Below are 21800 nucleotides of genomic sequence, written 5' to 3' on the forward strand. Positions count from 1 at the left end.
TGACACATCCTTTTGGTGTGTTAGTATCCAAGTCAACATCAGGGAGAGAAACCCTTTGCAGCAGAAGGTGGAAGACAGTTTGAAAGTACTGCAAAGGCAAGCACTGTGAGTGAGCTTGATGGTATGAGGTATATTATGATAAGCTGTTGTGGACAAAGATTTCAACAATTCATTCCAGACAAGCCTCTCACTGCCTGTTCTTACTGTACCTCCCCTAAGGCACACACAGATAAGTTCTTTCAACACTCAAAATAGCGCTTGTGGCAGAGACTTCAAGCTACTTCGTTCTCCATTCTTTGTCATGCTCATGATGGCATCTTATCGCCCTCACATTTGCAAGTGTGTTCGTTATACTAGCAGATGTACAAAGGGAGTAAAATAAACAGTGGTTCATTTTGATCCATGTACTTAGTTTTCTAAGGACCCTTTTCTTTCAACATCATAGAGGTTGCCAAAATTAGGCTTCAGAGACATTTTAAATGTTTTATTTTATTTAAAAATAAAACAGCTATTTGTAATAAATCTGTCAGTGTGATTATTTGCACTGGGTTTGTCTGTGTTGCTGAACAATGTGATATTTAAAAAGTATAAGGTGATGCTTTGCTTCAAGTCTTTCACTTCAAAAGTATCTAAGACAAATGTATAGTGCTGTATTTTGACATTCACATTGCCTTTTTAGAGCAGCCAAGTAAGCAGGGCTTAGCCTTTCATTTTTGCCCAGAGTGTATGTAATGGGCAGTGGTAAACATTATCCTATTAAGTGGCAGTACTGTGTATCTTCCTAACTTGGCTTTTGAATAAGTTTCTTCATCTGCTATACAAATATACATTTGTATTGGTGTTTTGTACTATAATGATAGCTTGTACACTGGTACACAGACTTACTGAACATAGCCCTTTTAATCACATAACAAATGCACTCTGGCAATTGTTCACCTGCCTATTATCCTCTATTCCTTAATACCTTAGTTGACATTGGTACAAGTGTCTATGGGAAAGAGATGCAAAGCTGAAAACATCTTTCCATCTCCAAAGACAATTCAGACTAAAGAGAGAATATGTTAATAGCACTCAAAGAAAACAAAACAGAAACAAGAAAAACCCCCAACCAACCAAAAAAATACACCCCTGCCCCAAAGAAGGAACTCTCTATTGCTGCTGTTTATTTGATGGTATTTTGGGGAGAAAAATAACCTACTTAGTAAGGAATACCTAGTTGCTTGTCACCAGCCAGATTAGCAGTTATTTCTCAAGATTAGCATTTAATCTAAAAGAAAGCATATTTTTTTAAAAAATTGCTGAGAGCACAGGGAATGAGCAATTGCCAATCATTGTTGAAATGATCCTGCCAACCATAAGAGATGTGCTCTGTCTTGGGTTGCAGGTCTCACTAAGCACATGGTAAGGCTTTGGAGCAGATTAGCATTAGCAGGATGCCTAAGACAACTAGATGTGCGTGAGCTTTGAGAGGAATGATGATCTTCAGGCAAGACCTGACATCATAGACATCTTTGGAATATAAGTTTTCTCTTGCTTGTTATATTCCTTTTTGTAAGCAGGCAATACATATTAGTTTGCACCATGACTGGTGTGTTTTATAGGTCACTGATTTCTGATGGGTCTTAGCTGCAGTTGCACCTAACAAAAGAGCAGTCGAAGACAAAAGCCTGTGTTAACAGCAATATTAGGACTGCAAAATTCAGGAGGAAGTAAGTATATTTTCATGACGGTCATCATTTCAAGGAAGCACTTAGGAGGAACTGCAAGGAGTAATTTCCCTTGGTATCAGACCACAGGGTGGGAGCAAGGAGGGAATGTATCCCTCTGCCCAGGCTCAGGTGGTGAACTGCATTTCTGTGCTTCATGGCGTGAGTATTCACGCTATGGGAGGAGTATTCACAGGGAAAATCGTAAGAGAAATCCTGGTGATAGCTGCTATTGTTATACTGGTTCTCTGAATTGTTCCTAGACTCACACTGCTGAAACTTCTTGGCAGTCTTCCGTGGCAGCTAGCTCTTTGCAGGAGACATGCAATCTAGGACAGTGAATTAAATCATTAGCAGTTTTGCACATAGGAAGATGGTCCATAAAATGGCTGCAAAGAACAGACATGCAGACACCTATTTATGGGCTGGTGTACATCACCGTCATGGGCCAGTGCAGTCCATAGCCAGCCGCTCACTCCTCTGTGTGACCAAATCGTGGGAGGGTTGCAGTTACTTTGTTTACACGGATACTCAGTGCTGTAGCTTTTCACCACTAACACCACTTTCTACACTTTCAAGAACTGAAACAAGCAGAGACAAGATCATCCGTCAGGGATTTTTTGCCGTGAAAGGTTATGTAGCTCTTCAGTTTAACAACTTATGGAAGCTGATAGGACATAGAGAATGCGGGCTGTCAAATCTGACGGTGAGTGCAAGCGACTTGGGACGCAAGAGTTTAGTGGATCTTGAAGAACACTCTTCCTGAACAGCTTGCCTCTCTCATGTAGAATATGTACATTTGCTCTGCACTCAGAAAAATTCTGGAGAAGGTTTGGGAAGTTTTGACTTACAGATGATAGAGCTTTCTAAATGGAATGATATGTTTCAAAAATAAGTGGCGCTGATGAGGAAGTAGCTGTTCCAATGACGAGGCACAATCTCTATTGCTTTATTACAGCTTCCAGCATAGTAGCTTTAGGTGTGCACTAATTTTCATTGATGTTTGTGCCTTTTTTTTTTTTTAGACTACAGATGGATAGCTCTTTTATATCAGTGCTATTTTATATCAGTGTAGATGCTCATAATTTCAGATGTGATAAGGAAGCAAACACCTACTGTCCCAGGTTTACCCCTTTGCAACTATTTGAAGCCATACAATAACTCATTGAATAAACAGAAGGTGCTTGAAACTGGTCACAGAGAGTGATAATTACACTGAAACATGTATTTAAATGTTCTTTAGGGGGAAAGTGCTTTGTAGATAGGCTTCATCCTTGACTAACTATCACTTTGCAAGTGAACATTTGAGTAATCTAAGCTTAACTTTATTTATTAAGCTTCTTAAATATTTTGAAGAACTTTTTAAGACTAATACAACTACTGCAGAAATCAAGTTAGTTGTCTTTTGAAATAATATATTCTTGAAACAATACTCACTCTGTTGAAGTTACATTTAGCAGGTGAACTGGCAAAAATTAATTCTTCCCCAAATTCCACTTTCTTATGCTGATAATATTTTTTAAAATTTTCAGTTCATTCTGGGTTCTTGCACGATGATAAAGAACCTCTTAGTACACAGTACCTAGGTATACCTGTTAATGTAATATTAAGCTACATTATATTCTTATTGAGAGCAGCCCTAAGGAAAAAGACTTGGGGGTGTTTGTTGATGAGAAACTCCACATGACCCGGCAGTGTGCATTTGCAGCCCAGAAAGCCAAATGTATCCTGGGCCGCATCAAAAGGAGCATGACCAGCAGGTTGAGGGGGTGATTTTTCCCCCTCCACTCAGCACTGATGCTGCACCACCTGAAGTACTGTGTCCAGCTCTGGAGCCCCCATCATAAGACGGATGTGGACCTGTTGGAGCAAGTCCAAAGGAGGCCACAAAGATGCTTCGAGGGCTGGAGCACATCTCCTGTGAAGACAGGCTGAGAGAGTTGGGCTTGTTCAGCCTGGAGAAGAGAAGGCTCAGGGGAGACCTTGAAGCAGCTTCCAGTACCTAAATGGGGCTTACAAGGAAGCTGGAGAGGGACTGTTTAAAAGGGCATGCAGGGATAGGTTAAGGGGGGAATGGCTTTGTACTGAAAGAAGGTGGATTTAGATTAGATATAAGGAAGAAGTTCTTCACTATGAAGGTGATGAGACACTGGCACAGGTTGTCCAGAGAAGCTGTGGATGCCCCATCCCTGGCAGTGTTCAAGGCCAGGCTGGTTGGGGCTTTGAACAATCCCGTCTAGTGGGAGGTGTCCCTGCCCAGGGAGGTTGGAACTGAAGGAACTTTAAGGTCCCTTCCAACCCAAACCATTCTGTGATTCTGTGAAATCAAGTTCATGTTGCATTGTTTCTCCCTTGTATACTCCCAGCACTGTATCAAATGTAGTTCACAAGGAAACAGAGGAGACTGTAGTAAGGAACTTGGGAAACTATTGCTCCATTTCCAATTCTGCTGCTGATTCAGGCCAAGGGAGTTGCTTTTTTAAAAATGAAACTGGGATTTGACTTTCAAGGAAAATTGCAAGTTTTCCAAGCAGTGACAAATTCTACTCTAAATTTGATGAAAAACACTAATGCTGATAAACTTTGCAGAGCGCTTCAGAAACAGCAATTGCTCCTATAGCTGGATTGCTGTCTACCTGTTTCCCAAACTTTATTACTCTCTGGTGCTCACTTTTGGACTGTGTAGCAGACTGGCATCTGGGCTTGCCAGTTATTGAGAAGCTGATGAACAGGCAGTGAGAAAAAGAAAACTGCAACTTTCTTGAGGGATGTTTTGATTTTAGTTGAAATGTTTTACATCTCAGTTTTCCATTTAAAAATACAGATCGTTTACCACCTTTGCTGATCAGCTTTCATAAACCTGACTGCACGTGTCATCTTCCAAATAGGAGTATTTAATCTTTTTGTGCTTGCCGGGGGGGGAAGAGATAGCTAAATTTTTTACTGTTGGTTTATTTGTATATATACTGACAAAGTCCAAGCTTATGTCTAAAATGTGGTTTCTTTTATGTACCAGGATTTTAACTGTATTGAATTTTTTTGTATAAAGCACTTTCTCTGACTTGTTCTGTGATTCTGCTGTGCCACTGAGAAGATAGAACAGAACAAGCTCATGTTTGAAATTGTTTATCTTTTGTCACTTCCATCTATGTATGATTTTTCATCACAGAGTTATATGGTCTATATATTATTCCATTTTGTTAAAAGTAAAGCATGGTAGGATATAAAATAATGGAATTGGGTATCTGTTGTAGTAGAATGTTCTTTTTCATTTTCCTTACATATGTGTAATACATTTTAGGTATGGGAAAATTGTATCCACGAAGGCTATTTTGGATAAGACAACAAACAAATGCAAAGGTATGTATATTTGCCTTTATATTACATTCACCTGAAAGTCCTAATTGATTCTATAAAATATGCTAATGTATTTTAAGTGCTTTTAACCTTTTTTGGGGGGGGGGGGGGGGAGAGAGGTGGTGCTGCTGCTGTGTGGGTCTTTTTGTCTTTTTTTCCCTTTTTTCTTCTTCTTCTTCCCATTCTTATTCCTGAACTAGTCTTATTCAATACATTTGTTGCCAGTGGAGCTGGCAGACAGCCTGTGTCAGTGGTGCAGCCAAGCCAGAGTGGAGCTGACATGCACAATGCTGGCTGGCAGTTCGCCTCTATTTTAAAAACAAAAATGGAGTTAAAAGCAGCTTTTCCCCTTTTGCCTGGAGAAACCAGAGAATCATACAGAAGACCATTCAACTGTACTAAGCATCTGAAAAAATTACACATTTTAGAAATCAGCTCCATTGACTAATTTAAAGCAGCACTTAATTACATGTTCTAATACTCTTAATTGTGTTTTGTTATATGCTTTTGAATGTATTGGGAGCAAAGAGAGGGTTCATTTTCACTGTGGTAATTGCAGTTGGAAAAAAATTAGCACACCTTTAGATAAGCTGGATGCATCAGTTCAATGATTTTCATCACTCATTGCAATTGTAGGGAGATCATATCCCAGCAGTGTGCATGGTGGGAGAAGGTGTGGTAGCAGACACTGAAATTCAGATTTCAGACTTCCTTTTTTTACAATTAAGAGGATAATTTCTGAGCAAAGTGAAGAATTAAGTCAGCTGATTTAGCAATGTTAATAAGCGTGAAGCTCGTGAATGAGCATAAAGCTGATAGGCAGAGCAGGAGAGGAGAGTTCATCACTAATACAGAGTTTTTGTGCAGAACTTGGAAGCAGTGCAGGGGCATAGCTTCTCAGCTCCGCTCCTCATCTTATGCCATTAAAGGGATGCTGACAGATCAGAAACTGAAATTTCTATAAATTTTCTTTCCTAGTTTGTGTGCAGATGTCATCTGCATATATTGTGACTAGGAAAGAGGAGATGCCCTTTTCAATTATTTTAATTCATTAATACTTATGACAGCACTTAACTGATTTAATCTGTCCACTCCCACATTTCCTGAAGGCTTCAGTAGTTCTGTCAGTGATATAGAAATTCTCACATTAAGAGCTTAAAGCTGGCTTTTCTAATACAGATTTTAAATCTCACTGGTGAAAAGCAGTAGCTAACGGTCTGCTGAAACAATATTCGGCAAGGTAAGGCTGGAGAGAAGCTCACTGCATGTCATTAAAATTACATAAATAGGCAGAATGCAAATATCTAACTGGAATTTACCCAAAAGATTGACAGCATCTCTGTGTCTTGCCAAAAAAACATACCATGGAATTTGAACTAAGTGGAACATGATCAATTGAGTTTATATATCATCTAGAAGATGGCAAGGCTAGCTTTGATGGCATGCTTGGTATCAGTATGTAACTTCATCTGTATTGCACCCTGCAGTGTGGTGATGTTGATAACCTGGGCTGTCATGGAGTATGGAAAGCTAGTTTTGGGTGTGGAAAGTTAGTTTGCCTTGGCAGCACAAAACTTGATATGAGCTAATTTACTCTGTTTCATGTCAAGATTTAACAGTCCACAACACCACGTGTTACACAGAACAATATGCTGCTTTCTTCAGCTTCTTGGCAGGTTAAATAAGCTAGCACTGATGTACAAGGCTGCTCGAATTTTTTCACAAATTAAGGGCTTCAAAGCTGGTTTGGTTATATCTTTACACAACGTTTTTGTCCTCAGAATAGACATATTGTTGCAAGAGAATGCTATTACCCTCTGAAGAAAGAATTCAATTTTCTACTCCCCCAGAGTTTTGTGGGGTTTTTTTTTATTGTTGGGGGTTTTGTTTGTTTTCTTTTAATAACCCAACTTAGGCATTGGAGAGGGATTTCTTTAATATTTGAGGCAGTTCACTGGTGAGAAGGAAGGGGCTTGAAAAATGCAGAATGATGTTTGCAGTAACATTTAGGGGAAGTAGCTTCCAAACTCTTCCTGCCTTTTGGTCAGACTTGAGCATCCGATTACAGGTAGCATTAAAAATTGCAACCTGTAAGGTCAGTGTCTGTAAAGGCCAAGGTATATGGCTGTTCAGGTGTGCTGGATTCCATTAGCTGTATGTCGCTGTTCAGAATGAGAAAAGAAGTTACTGCAACTATATGGAAATTTACAATTAACTTTGGGTTTACTTTAACATTTAAAGACTGCATTATATGGCATAGAAAATGCCATATAAATTGATTTTAGGACAACTTTTTACATTCTGGTTTCAGTAACAACAATGGAAAAACTCATCTGCTTTCACTGAAGCTGGGTTTTCACTTTTTAAATTTAACTGTCTTTTATAAATACACAACGAAGCGATGAATTCACAAAAAATTGGGTTATGATATAGTAGATATGCATCTTTTAAACTAAATTCTTCTCCCAGTTTTGAGTAAATGACACGTAAGTTGGAGGATTGTCACTTATGTTCAACATGGACTAAGAATGTAGTTTAGGAAAATTAACAGCTTCTGCTTTACTCTGATCTCTATGAAATAAACTGATGTTGTCACATTTGCTCTCGGATGATACATACCAGCTAATACAAAGTAAAGCACCATGCTACTTGTTAGCAATTTGGACAAAATCCTGATAATGATTGGGCATGGAAATTGATTTGTTCCACTGGGGTAGCTCCCCACCAGTTCAAGGTTGAAGGACTTCAGTAGATTGGCGTTTTTTTGAGACTACATAAAGAGCTTTGGAGTTCAAATTGACACTCTTCACCAACAAGAAAGTTGTATTAAATAACCATGCTAGTAGCATATGAACTCATTATAAGTTGGTTGCTGTCTCATTAATGAAATATGCTTTATATTTCAGGTTATGGTTTTGTTGACTTTGACAGCCCAGCAGCTGCTCAGAAGGCAGTTTCTGCTTTAAAGGCTAGTGGAGTCCAAGCACAGATGGCAAAGGTGGGTTAAAATACTATTTTTCCATTGGCTTCATCAAAAGAAAGATTAGCAATAAATTTTAAGAACTACAGCTCTTACTGCAGGCTTAACGGTTTAAATACATGTTAATTCCTGAAGCAAGTCAATAGCTCAAATAGTTTACAGCATAAGGGCATAAAAGGTTTTATACATTGCCTGCTTGTTGTTACTGAGGTTATCAGCCTCGCAATTTGGGGATGAATTTTTAAGCACAGCATGGCAAAATTTAACCTTGTGACTTTGTATTCAGCCTTTCTTGTATATTTTCCCCTCATGTGAGTAAAATTTAAATCTGGCTGTTCCTGATAGGTGTCTTGAAATTCTTATCCAACTCTTTGACAATCTATTTCTGCATCAGGGCAAACCCAAGCATTATTAAAAATTAAGAAATACGATCTTTCTTCTTTTTTTTTCTCTCATTTTTACTGACCCTTGCCTCTGAATCAGCTTATTAGCCAAAAAGCGATCTTCAGAGCAGTGCTTTTTCTGCCTAAGTTTCTCAATCTATAAAATCAGGGAGATGATACATTAGTAATAATTTTGTTATGTATTCTTGTTAGGTCACATGGCCTGGTTCCAGTAGAGTGCCATAAACACCACTACAAATTTATTAAATAAAGAAAATATTACCAACATAATCTGTTCATATAATTCATGGTACCTCTTAAAGCAATTCTTCTTTTAGTTTGAAAGTCATATTCTAATTAGAAAAAATAATCAGTAATTAACTAGTAATCTTGGAGGCTTTTTTTTTAGTAGTCTGCTGCAGATCTAGCAAATCTTTCATTGTCAACTATTAGGTACAGATTTTTTTCAGATGAGAGATTTTCCACAGCTTCTCAGCTGAGGAGAACAGTTAAGCTAACAACATAAAATGTCTTTGGATGAATTCCAGGGCAACAAAATGGAAACCATATGTTTCATACTTAATGCATGTTTCATTACAGCCATGACACAAACATATATGCTTACTGGAAAACACTTGGTGTGGTGTTTTTTTCTTTTTTTCTTTCTTCCTTCTTTTTATAAGGTTTTATGTATGGTTAATAAAGACCTTTTAATCTTTAGTTTTTAGGTGATCACTTTAAAATACACACTGGATTTTTCAAAGCCTCTGTCTGCCATCTTATGGATAAGATATCTACGTGGGAGGGTAGAAAAGAAAACATGAAGTCATGTAAATTCATTTTGCTAATGAACTTTGAGGTCTAGTTTAATTGTCTTCAGTAGATGGAGAAGTTCTAATAATTCACTGTAGTAATCTGATTAATAGTTTCTTATTTTTTCCCATAGTATATTTTTCTGACTCATTTCCTCTGACAGTTGCAATATTCACAGAACCACAGAATGGTTTGGGTTGGAAAGGACCTTAAGATCATCTAATTCCAACCCCCTGCCATGGGGCAGGAATGCCTCACACCAGCCCATGTCGCCCAAGGCTTTGTCCAGCCTGGCCTTGAACACTGCCAGGGATGGAGCATTTACCACTTCTCTGGGCAACCTGTTCCAGTGCCTCACCACCCTCACAGTGAAGAGCTTCTTCCTTATATCTAACCTGAACTTCCCCTGTTTAAGTTTAAACCCATTACCCCTTGTCCTGTCACTACAGTCCCTGATGAAGAGTCTCTCTCCAGCATCTTTGTAGGCCCCCTTCAGATACTGGAAGGCTGCTATGAGATCTCCACGCAGCATTCTCTTCTCCAGGCTTAACAGCCCCAACTTTCTCAGCCTGTCTTCATACGGGAGGTGCTCCAGCTCCCTTATCATCCTCGTGGCCCTCCTCTGGACTTACTGCAACAGCTCCGTGTCCTTCTTATGTTGAGGACACCAGAACTGTACACAATACTCCAAGTGGGGTCTCATGAGAGCAGAGTAGAGGGGCAGGATCACCTCCTTTGACCTGCTGGTCATGCTGCTTTTGATGCAGCCCAGGATACAGTTGGTTTCTGGGCTGCAAGTGCACACTGCCGGCTCATGTTCAGTTTCTTATCAACAAACACCCCCAAGTCCTTCTCCGCAGGGCTGCTCTGAATCTTTTCTCTGCCCAACCTGTAGCTGTGCCTGGGATTGCACTGACCCAGGTGTAGGACCTTGCACTTGGCTATGTTGAACTTCATGAGGTTGGCATTGCCCACCTCTCAAGCGTGTCCAGGTCCCTCTGGATGGCATCCCTTCCCTCCAGCGTGTCAACTGAACCACACAGCGTAGTGTGATCGGCAAACTTGCTGAGGGCACACTCAATCCCACTGTCCCTGTCGCCAACAAAGATGCTGAACAGGCTCGGTCCCAACACCAACACCTGAGGGACACCAGTTGTTTCCTGTTTCCAGGTGGACGTTGAGTCATTGACCACAAATCTCTACGTGCAGCCATCCAGCCAATTCTTTATCCACTGGATGGTCCATCCATCAAATTTATGTCTCCAGTTTAGAGACAAGGATTGTCATGGGGGACAGTGTTGAACACTGTACATGTGTGTTGTTGCAATATTGTTAATATTTCTTTGTGTTAGCATTAATGAAAGAATATGCACCGTAATACCTGACAGTTTTGGTTGATTTTTTGACAGCGTGTCAGGCCTGGTGAGCTTTGGGAAATCTGTAACTATAAAGTTTGCATTCCAGTGAAACTTCTTGTTCTGCTTCTAAACACTGAAACTGTGTTTGAGTTAATAAAAAGAACAACCCCAAACCAACCCAATGAATAGAACCACAACAGACAGTCACAACACAAGTGACTTAAGAGCTTTTTTCTTTTCTTTTTTTTTTTTTTTTTTTAATGTCTATTTTGAGCCATTGGATTTTTTTTCTGGGCAGTGCTGCTCTGCTTTTGTCTGAAAAATCCCATCTTCACTTGGACGCTCCAAACTGGGAACTGTCAGTCACAGTTGTTTTGGCAAGATTAGCAAATCAGACTTTTCATATGCAAGGCACTACACAAACACAAGTTATTCTATATTTAATAATCTATCCTTTTACGTGTTGTCACCTGTGCCATGAGTGGTGGTCTTGCAGTGAAACTCTTCTGGCTTAAGCCCGAATATCACAGAGAAGGATTGGGAGGACAGTTTCTCGGCTGTCTGGCTGATGGATTTCCTTACTGACCACTATGACTGCTTCAGTTTCAAAGAGAAACAAATGCTTGTTGGCAGGATTTGTCTGTGGGAGGGCGTTGTTGTCATGCTGTGCCCAGGGTGTCAGCCAGCAGTACAGCTCCTCAATATTCTTGCCCTCCTCCCAGACGTGGTGATAGTCCCTGAACTGCAACAGTTGAAGGGAAAGGAAAATGTTATTGCTGAAGCCTTGTTCTGACTCTGGCTGCTGTAAAGCCCTTTTTGCAGTGTCCTGCTGTAGCTATATGTTGGTGAGTTAAAAATTATATCAGCAAGTTCATCTATAAATCCTAGTTTAGTAGAAGTGTTTCAGATTATACATATTAAAATCTTCGTTACTTCATTTGTAGAGATAACTTCAAATATTTTACTTTGTGAGCTTTTCCTATCCATGAGGTTAGATCATGCTGTGCTTGGCATTCTGCTTCCAAGTTGATCTGACTCCAGAAAAATCTATTCTCACCCACTACGTTTCTGCTATTGCTGAGCAGACCAGGAGGGGCTGGGGCCTGAGATGTGCTGTCAGGCCAAATCCTGCTAAATCTATTCCAGGGGGGTCACTGTTGGTGGAGAAAGGACACCTCTCAGGAGATGTCACGATGATGGTGTCAGTGAAAGAACACAGTGTCAGACCACTGCCACTGCTCAGGAAACATTATGTCTTCAGTTATTCTGCTTTTTCTGGGACCTGAATTGGGAGTGCTTGACTAAGACAAAGCAACTTGAAGTGTTTTGATCTGTGCTGTTTAAAAGTATCTTCCTCTACTCACTGAAATGGAAATGCCTCCAACAATTCCTGTTGGTCAGATAATGCTGCTGAGAGCTTACATAAGATGATACTGCATTGCCAGGGCATGGGAGTAGCTTTTGGACGGACATTTAAAATAGAAATAATGGGCTGTTGCCGTTCTTCTCCCTTCCAGTTGACTATTACCAGTGTTCAGTCTTGTCAGAGTGTATAAGCAGCTGTGGAGAGGGATCAGGAGGTGATGTGAGCTGTATTGGTAGCCAGCTTGCTTCAGTACCTAGTACAAAACCAATAGCCTATCTCTCATTATAGAGATGAGGTACGGAAAGAGCAGATACATGTCTTGCAAGAGTATTGTTACTTCTAAGCTATTTAGTAACTGGTGAGTGTCTAATTTTTATTTTCATTTATTTTAGTTTCTTGAAATTTCTTTAATGTAATGAAGTGCTTTGATTATATACCAATAATAATGGGTTAAAAAGCTCTTATTTTGCAGAGCTGTGCATTCTTACATAAAATTAATTATTAGTATTGAAAAGCTCTGCCCATTTTCCTCAGTAGAAAAGTTGTTACAGTTGGAAGATAGATGCACAGAGAAAATCTACTGTATATTGGCATTTTGAATGAAGATTTAAAAAAACCCGAGGATCTGTAAGGGATGTTCTGGAGATAGTGAGGTCTAAAGGGTGTAGACATGTGAGTCACTTAAATTCTTATGGATTTTTGACCTTGAACTTAACATGAGGCATTTAGTGCTCAGACATAGTTCTGTCTCATCAAATGGTATTCAGCTGAGCCCAACTGTAGTTGCTTAAGTAACTGTGTTTCAGATGATTGGAAAAGTGGCCCTTTAAAATGGAAGGTTGAATATCATTCTTGTTCTTCTGGATGTAAACTAATGTGTAAACATAAAAGGTAAAAAGAACTACTGAGTAAGAATAATTAATAAAAACCACAGTTCAGTTCAGCAAACTGAAGCCAAGAGGAGAATGATTGTATTTGCAGACCGGATAAAGTCAAATGGAGAATATCTGTATCGTACTGACAGCAATGTAGAGATACACAATACCAGCTAGAATACCAGCCTGGCTGTGGCAGCTCAGAGCTCAAGTGCTAAACTTCCTTCCTGGCGTGGCAGTGACATTTGTATAGCCATATTGTCTAGTTCATGATAGGTTAACAGATTTCTGAGATAAACAGTGAAAGGCTTGTATCTACTAAAACTGTTCTACATATGGAGTTACCATTTTTTGCAAAGAACTTGTAATGTACTTTGGGCATTACAAGAAAGATTAACGTACATTCTTGTGTTCTCACAATTGTATTTCAGCCCTGTCTTTAAAATTAGTGTAGTGTCCTCCCTTTAAAATGAGTTAACCACCCAAGTCAGCACTACTGGTAAAGACTCAATGAGCCTGACCCTCCAGACTTCGTTGTTGAAGACATTGCTCTCCTTCATGTCTCCTCTATTCTCTCTCTTTCTCTCAATGAGATTTTTAGTTCATCCATATGTAAAACTTTGCTTTAAGATTGTCAGAATCATTTATAACTTAAGCGATATTCATTCTTTTTGTGTTTTTCTAACAGAAAGCACAAACTTACCTTTAGTAAATATATGCTCCTTATAATAGAACCCATGATAGTAGTTTGTGGATGTGGAAGATTTCTGTGGTCAATGAAACTCTTTAATTTGAGCCATGGAATGCCATTCTATGTATTAATGTGTGTTTTGGGGGGAAGACTCATTGTTTGTGCATTCAAAGATTTCCCCACATCCTCACGTTTTTAGGACTTAGGGCTTCAGATTTATAATGTTACAGTTTCCTCCTCCTTAAAGTCTTCATTTCCACTGACACAATTAAGTATGCTCTTGCTTATATTGTATTAGTTCCCATGGTAACAAATCACTAACTGTTTTCAAGTATTTAAGGTTTGTGCAAAAAATTAGGGCCATCTTCAGAACTGTTTCATATTCAGATTATGTTAGAAGAATGCCTGCGATAACAGTGCAAAGTATGTTGTACCATGATTACTGACTCTTCTACTATTCTTAAGGTACAATTTCTGTTGTCGAGAGTGGTCTGTTGGCCCTGAAAGCAACAGACCAAACTCTGAAACTCATTACGTGGAGGTGGTTTTCAGTTTGTGATAAATATTAGCCCACTGCCTGAGTTCCTGTTGATCCTCCAGAACCCAGAGATGGCATGAATTTGTAATCTTTGTATTTTTTACGAATGGTTACAAATGCAGAACTGTGAAGCACTCTCCATAGGCTGGTAGCTTTATCTTTCTTTCCAATTAAGTTCAATGCAGCAGCATTCTTTTTATATTCTAAAATTACTTTAGATAAGCATATGCTTTTGCCAAGCATATTTGGAAAAGATGAACTGCCACAATATAAAGTGTGAACTGCACAGCAGGTATGGGGGCTATTTGGGAGGGAAAGGCTGCTTAGCCACTTGTCCTCATGTCTGTAACAGAAATCAAGGCTTTTCCACAGCTATTAAACATAATGCTTTAAAGGCAGTCTTCCTTTATGTCACTGATGAAGAACATGGTTTTGAGTTAGCAAAAATGAGAAACAGCTAACTTTTATGACTTTTAGTAATGTATTGTGTTTTGTACTTGTCTTCACTGTGGCAACCTTCTGGATATCAGTTTTCATTCCTACAGAGTAAAATAAGAAAATAAATTTAGGTTACCATAGTAGCTAGTGTACTTAAGCTAACTAGTGAAGGTAGGCATATTGCAATTATTTTATTCTGCATCTGGGCTTCTGAATGCCAAAGAACAGATGATAGGCAAACAGGAGCTAACTCAAGCAGATTTCCAAAGCACTTTTTAGCAATTGTCTTGTAAGAAAAGTTTTCTTTCCACCTAGTTTATAATGCTTTCTGTAGGTAGTAGAATTAAATCCTACTGTAATAGAATTTTAACTAAACGATCAATTTTCCTCCTTTTATTTGTAAAAGTTCTTAAAAGTCATTATAAAATAAATTAAAGGTAAGCCAAATTTTGCATACCTGGAGGATAAATGACCATTTCAGGAGTTGCATGTGCGTTAAATAAGACAGGTAACAACCACTTCCTTTGAGTACACAGCTCCAACTCACAAAGTCTTATCTCAGTTGCTAAGCAGTGCTGTGGCTTGTTCAGGTGAGGGTAGAGTGCCCTGTTATGAAGTGTGGTGGTGTCACTCAGCTTTTTATGGAAAACACAGGTAACAATGATCAACATGCAGAACTCCCAGGGAGCACCTCAGTGCCCTTCTAGCAAAGGGAAAACAAGAATGCCAAGAGTAAAAAGAGAATGTATGACTGCAGTTATAGCCTGATCGCAAATTTGAACACAGTGCTTATTGTAGTTAAAAATTCCTTTTCATACAGTTCTTATTCCTTTTTGTAATACAGATGTGCCTATGAAAATGAATGCAAATGTTTAGTTTATTCATCATATGGAGTGTGTATGCAGTTCTGGAGAACAAGTGAAGATTATGGTAGTGATTTTTCCCCTGAATTGTCTTGTTAACAGTCTGTGGTCAGGCAGTATTAAAACTGTGGCTAAACCAGACATATTTCAGTGAGACATAGGCCAATTGTAAATTTTGAAGTAGTTTCTGTACGAAGGCAGACAAGCATTTAATGCCTGTCAGCCAGAGGATCTTCCATGCTGTGAGCGGTGCCTCGTCACATGTTTCTGAATGGATATCTGTTCACTCTGACCTTACACAGAGCAAGAGAAAACAGATGTCCTATCGTTTTGCCAAGTTTCTTGCTTGCAGTTTAGGAACTGTTCCACACGCACAGGGAGGTTTTTGTTAATTTCTTTCAGATGATGGTAGACCATTTTGCATTATGTAAGACTCCTGATCACCTCTTTCTTCAGAAATGAATATTAGCACTTGATTATTCCTGTCCTTTTTATGAGAAATACTGTGTCTTGTAGTCATCTTATTAGTGTTGTAAGTGCTTTTTAGGAATAAGAAGTGCATTAACCTGCAAGAGCACTGTTCTGCATCTTCATATTATTATGTTCTGCTAGAGAAAACCTGGAGACACAGCTAAAGGTGATGGAAACTTAATGTTAATTGCTAAAACCAAGACTTCCTAGTTTCCTCACTAATATGGATGCTTACAGTAGCCCACAAATTCCCTGACATTGCCCATATTCTGTAAATATTGAGCACTTTCAGCATCTTTCAGGACCTGCTGAAGGTTCTGTTAACTGGAGAGACCCTGCGTGACATATGAAGACTCAAAATAAGCAATTTTCCTAAATAATGTAGAATTAAAAATAAATAAAGAACCACCAAACCCTCAATGGTTCAGTGGTCTTTATTTTAATGTTAGCTTGCTACCCTGATGTAGAAAGCTTTCCACTGACTTCAGTAATTCTTTTTGATCATTCCCTTAAAATGGTACAAATATTTTCAAGAGAGAAAAGATTTGTAAGAGGAAAGCAGTTTCTATAATTTCATAAATTTTAAGCCCAGGAAAAAAAACCTACCTTTGAAAGCACTTAAAACAATTACAGTGTATAGGTAAGGTTTGAGTTGAGTTATGTTTGCAGATATTTTTGCCAGTTTCATTTTTTGTTGAATTCCAGAATAAAAATTAGAAACTTAGATATCAAAGGAATTCTCTTCTGAAACAGTACTGTAATAACCATGTGAATTAAACTGTGGTGAGGCAAGTTTCAGTAAGGAAGGAAGTCACAGTACTTAAGGTATTAAACTGCTGTTTGCCAGAGAGATGGAGGGACAAGTTAGAGAGTTTGTCTCTCTCCTAACTTCCTGAATTTTTAACTGTTTAACCAGTTTCCATGCCAAAACCTTGTATAAAAGCAAACATCTGTTTGTATGGGGCCTTTTGTGTAAGACGGGATAAAGATGCATGGGGAGTCTTAGTTGTGGTTGCCATTTGGAATTCAACTGGAAATCTAGCATATTCTAAGGGGAAGGAAGTTATTTGCTGCTTATGATCTCCCAAAACGTACCCAGGTAGCTGTTTTAAGGTTTAGTAGTCTTGTGGTGATGACAGAAGCTGCACGGTGACATAAGTAATTAACAAGAGGAGAGGAGGTGTTTTGCACATTAATAGGTATAATTTTTCCACTGCCAAACTATGTAAAATTTCAAATGCACTCTAGTAAGAGTTCAGTCTTGCTTTAGATCTACCTAACAGTACTATTTTAGTGTTGTAAATGAGCTCTTTAGAGAACCAGTGGCAGGGTTTTTTTGTTTTGTTTCATTTGTTTGGTTTTTTCCCTGCAAAGTGAAGAAGTGGACTGTGGGTTAATTTAATCTATCTTGACCTAGTTGGAGTCAATGTTCCTTATGGGTCCCTTCCAACTTGAGATATAATATGACTCTTATGATTTCTCCTTGTAGCTGAACTGCTGCTGCTCCCCAGGATGGCTGTGGGTTTGCTCCTGCACTGCAGATACAACCCTGTTGCACTGGAATGCGTTCGCTGGCATTTCAACTACTTTGTTCTGAGAGAATTACAGATAAATGAAATTTCAACTCATATTCCAGTATTTCAGTGTGACATCCTCATCCATTGGCTGCTTTTTTGCTCCTCTTCTCCCATGTCTGCCATCTTACCAGTTCTAGCTATGGACATATGTAAAAGTATTTTCAAGCTTCTCTTTTTCCACTGTGGTCATTATGTCCTGTCGAAGGATCAGAAGCAGTAATAACTGAATCCCTGTTAGAATTCAGGCTGTAATAGACTATGACGTAGAGAAAGGGTCAGGAAAGCAAAGAAAGTCCTTTCCAGTCTTCCACTCACCCATGCACCTGACCAAAACCCAGTAGTTACTAATGCAAAATATGGATTGTTTAATGGGCCACAAGTCAAATTTTTCCATCACAAAATACTTTATGTTCAGAGAAAGCAATTTCCTTAGAAAAATTTCTGAAGAGGCACTTTTTTTTTTTTTCCCCTGTTCCTAAGGGATATGCAATGTAGGTTACTGGTAAAGTTGAAAATGATCTTTCAAAGTTGAGTATTCCCTTCTCACACAATGCTGTCACTTGATTTTTATGTCATGAAGTTTTCTTTGCTAGGTGTGTAGGTACAAGCATTAAGCTTCCCAGCATGTATGGAGGAAGATCTTCACATTTTACCATGAATTGTAGTAGGTCTTTCTGTCCCTTTTGGCAAGGAAAGCTCATGATCTTTCATCCTAAATACAATGCCTGCATAATGCAAAAGTGTGGTAACCCCCTAGGCTAGAATAGGAGCCCAAGAGAAGGGCAATGTGATCTGCCCAGTTACCTAAATAAAACAGATTGCTCTGACATTCTGCAGTTGACAGTTTCTTTCTCTATTAGGTGTTTCTGAATGTAAGCATTTATTTCTTGCATGTAAATTACATTTTTATTAGTGTGAATAAAATGGGGCCTTTTTTTTATCTTTCCCAATGTTGTTAGGCTTTTTAATGAGAACATTTTTATAATGTAATTCAGACCTTTTGTTATTATAGAATAAAAACATGAGCAAATTAGATTAAAATATGCCAGGGGTCTGATTTCCCAGCTTGTATACTGTTTTAGGTTATTTAGAGAAGTTTTAAGATATTTGTGAGCAATGCATTTTACAGCTTATAATAAAAAGTAAAAAAATTTTTTTTCCTTTCAAATGCTACTTAGAGTTTCAGAACATTATGCTATAGCTACAAATGCAATTTTATAATGCCCATGGCTGAAACGTCCTTTTAAAGCTTTTGCTAATAGTGCTCATTAAAGAAGGAAGTAAACCTGCATATCTCAAGGTGTAAAACAAAAGTGGCTACTATAGTCTAAGCAACAAACTAATTCCAAAAATGTGAAAGCTGTCTTTGTTTCAGATTCCTACCTGAGGAAATTTGAAGTGTATATAACATGGATTTTCCCTCATGGTTGAACACTCCCCAGCAATAAGTATTAATGTCAGCTGTGGCCTCACAGTGAATCCATTTTCTTGTCTTCTCTTTCTGCTGATTTTCTTAATTTGAAAAAGAAGTCAGATACTGTAACATAATTTAAGTCACAAACCTCTATGCATACTATATGGGTTCAATATTATTTTGGCATGGGGGAATATTTCCAGTAGATACCAAAAGGAAAAACATACATGGTAGTCAAGTGCCAATTGTGATGGACTGTAAAGGGACTGACGAGGACATCACTTGGCACTTGGAAAAATTCATGTTTTGTAAGGTATGTGGGATTTCAGTGTGGCTAGGTGTAGAATGCAGATCAGGAGGATGTAATGGGAGCTTATTTCCCTTTTATAGGTCCTTTGATGCTGAAATTACTTAAAAAACCTTTACAGAAAACTTAAGAACATTAGCCCTTTATAGTTAAATCTTGGGATAAAAGTGCAAATAGTTAAGGTCCATAAGCATAGAATTTGCTTCCCCATGTTGAAGTTTCATTAGTTTTTAGAACAGGATAGTTCATTTCTATGCCTAAAAGGTGCAGTCTCTCCCTCCCCGCCTAGCCCCAACTCCCCTTTTCTTTTTTTTTTCCCCTAAGGAAAACCAACCCCAACTGAGAGGAGATATCCAGGATAGCAAGTTATTAAATTATGCCGTATGCCACCAACAGTACTGAGATATTGCTAATATAAGGGCATCTTAAGAACAAATTGATGCCTAATCTGCATAAGAATTTATCACCACCTGTGCAGCTATAATCACTTTAATAAATGCTTTAATTCCAGTAGGCAAGCATTGTAGTTTTGCTTTTTGTTTTCTGGTTTGATTCGAACTTCCTTGTAAGTCAGTTAGCCCTCTTGTACAGAACGGAAATATGCTGAGGACTGTTCCAACAAAATTGTGTTTGTTTCAGATCTTATCACTCCTAATGCCAAAAAGTTCTGCATATAATGCATCCTGCAGAGACTTACATCTATACAGGGAGCCACAATGACAACATCAAGGTTTTGCACAACTATCAGGGCCGAGTCATATAGATCTGTGTAGATTAAGAATCTATTTCATCATGGAGCATGGCCAACAATTAGCAGTACGCGAGAAATGCTCCATCACCACAGCTGGAAAATCTGTAAACTAACAGTGGAAATCATAATTTTCAACAAAACTGTTGATGCATAGATCACACAATGTAGATACACTGAGGTCAGGGAAATGGCAGTCATGGCTACATTTATCTCTTCCCTAATCACTCATCTCCAGGCTGCCCTGCTCTGTCATTTTGTCTGTTTCTATAGAAAGGTTTTGGAAGACTTTTGTCTGTATGCATAATGTAAAAATTAGGTAAAAACTCAAAAACATTCATGTGTGGGAGAAAATGACAGTGTCCCACTCACTTCTGTATCAGCCTATTCTTGTGGTAATATATTGGCAATGTACATACTCGTTAGATGCATTGTTTCCAATATTTTCTCTTTTTCGTTTAGATCTGGCATTTTTCAGCTCTTTCCACCAGTCTTGTATTGCTTTGTCTGCTAATTCCTGGTTTTGCCCTTTTTTTTCCTTTCAGAAAAATCTGAAAGATGAAGTTGTAATGCAGACTATAAACTAGTCAATTATTCACCTTTATCTCCACTTATAAACTTTGTTGTCAGCAGGAGGGTAGTTTTCTCAGGAATGCTGTATAGAGTGATTGAAGATGGAGGTCACTCATTCTAGGGAAGAATGGCCTTTAGAAAGGGGCCTGAGAAGTAACAATCTGTGCCAGTAGTACTTTTATGTAATTGTTGTTATATTTTTTGTTCAAAATGTCTTTCCAGTAGCAGCAACAGTAACAGTTTGCTTTAATTCTCTTTCAGCAACAAGAACAAGACCCAACTAATTTATACATTTCCAATTTGCCGCTTTCCATGGATGAGCAGGAGCTTGAGAACATGCTGAAACCATTTGGGCAGGTTATCTCTACAAGGATACTGCGGGACTCGAGTGGGACAAGCCGTGGTGTTGGTTTTGCAAGGTACTTCAGTGGCATTAGCCATGCTGGTATCTTTCTTCCTTTTTTTTTTTGTTTTTAGTTGAAAAGACAGGAATAGGAGGACAAGGCAGAAATTACTGAAAATTATCAAGCTTTTAAAGAAAAGTGCGATCTAGATGGAGATTGCACTTACAAATAATTGACAAAATTATTACAATAATTACATATAATATAACTTACAAAAATATAACTTACAATAATTAACAAAACAAGGGTTTTGTTAATTATTCCTTTGGTAAGGCAAATACAGCTGTGTCTCATTTTGCTTAGATGGCTAAATCTGAATCTATTGCTCTTCATGGTTCATTCTTAATAAGAGTTCATTCTCTACCGCTTCCTTCTTTTCTCTGTACTTCTCCTTTCTCCTCTATCCCTGAAGCAATAAGCAAGAGTTATGCAGTGCTTTACAGAGACTTCTCCTGTGACAGTTCTGGCTTTTGAGGCTTGAATTTGAGACAGGAGACTGTAAGGAGGAACCCCTTTCCTCCCACCCCCATCTTTTTTTTTTTTCCCCCTTCACTAGTTCCTCTGAGAAAATGAACTCACCATTGCCCTTTGAATGTCAGCCCTTTGAATTTTCTGGCTCATTAACATGTTGTCATCTGGGAAAGAAAATATTTTCATTCACTTACAGTAAATCTCACCTTAAAATATTTGCCAGCTTGGTCAGATATCTCTCCCAAATCAACAAGAACAAATATTTTCTATAAATTAGTAGATACCTCCCACATATTCCATCCATGTGAGCTTACTTTTTCTCTAGTTAATTCAGTTATTTGTTCTGAGGTCTCTTGATCAAAGCCTTTTCTGTGCCTTTCAAGTATTTTTCTCTCTTTCATATAAACCTAGCATGGCAAACAAAATTTGGAGGCTTTAGATTGGAGATTTCTATCATCAAATATAGA

At 38.4% G+C, this 21800-nt stretch overlaps 1 protein-coding gene across 8 annotated transcripts in view; it reads left to right on the forward strand.

The window, feature by feature from the left end:
- RBMS1 (RNA binding motif single stranded interacting protein 1) overlaps positions 1-21800 on the forward strand; it is a 146967-nt gene that overhangs the window by 101457 nt on the left and 23710 nt on the right. For all 8 annotated transcript variants that reach the window (XM_030486434.2, XM_030486432.1, XM_030486433.1 and 5 more), the window contains exons 3-5: positions 5008-5066; positions 7970-8061; positions 20720-20877. In XM_030486434.2, the coding sequence (XP_030342294.1) occupies positions 5008-5066; positions 7970-8061; positions 20720-20877 (309 nt within the window). The remainder of the gene's footprint in view (positions 1-5007; positions 5067-7969; positions 8062-20719; positions 20878-21800) is intronic.

Source organism: Strigops habroptila, chromosome 5, assembly GCF_004027225.2.
Source record: "Strigops habroptila isolate Jane chromosome 5, bStrHab1.2.pri, whole genome shotgun sequence".
NCBI lineage: Eukaryota > Metazoa > Chordata > Aves > Psittaciformes > Psittacidae > Strigops > Strigops habroptila.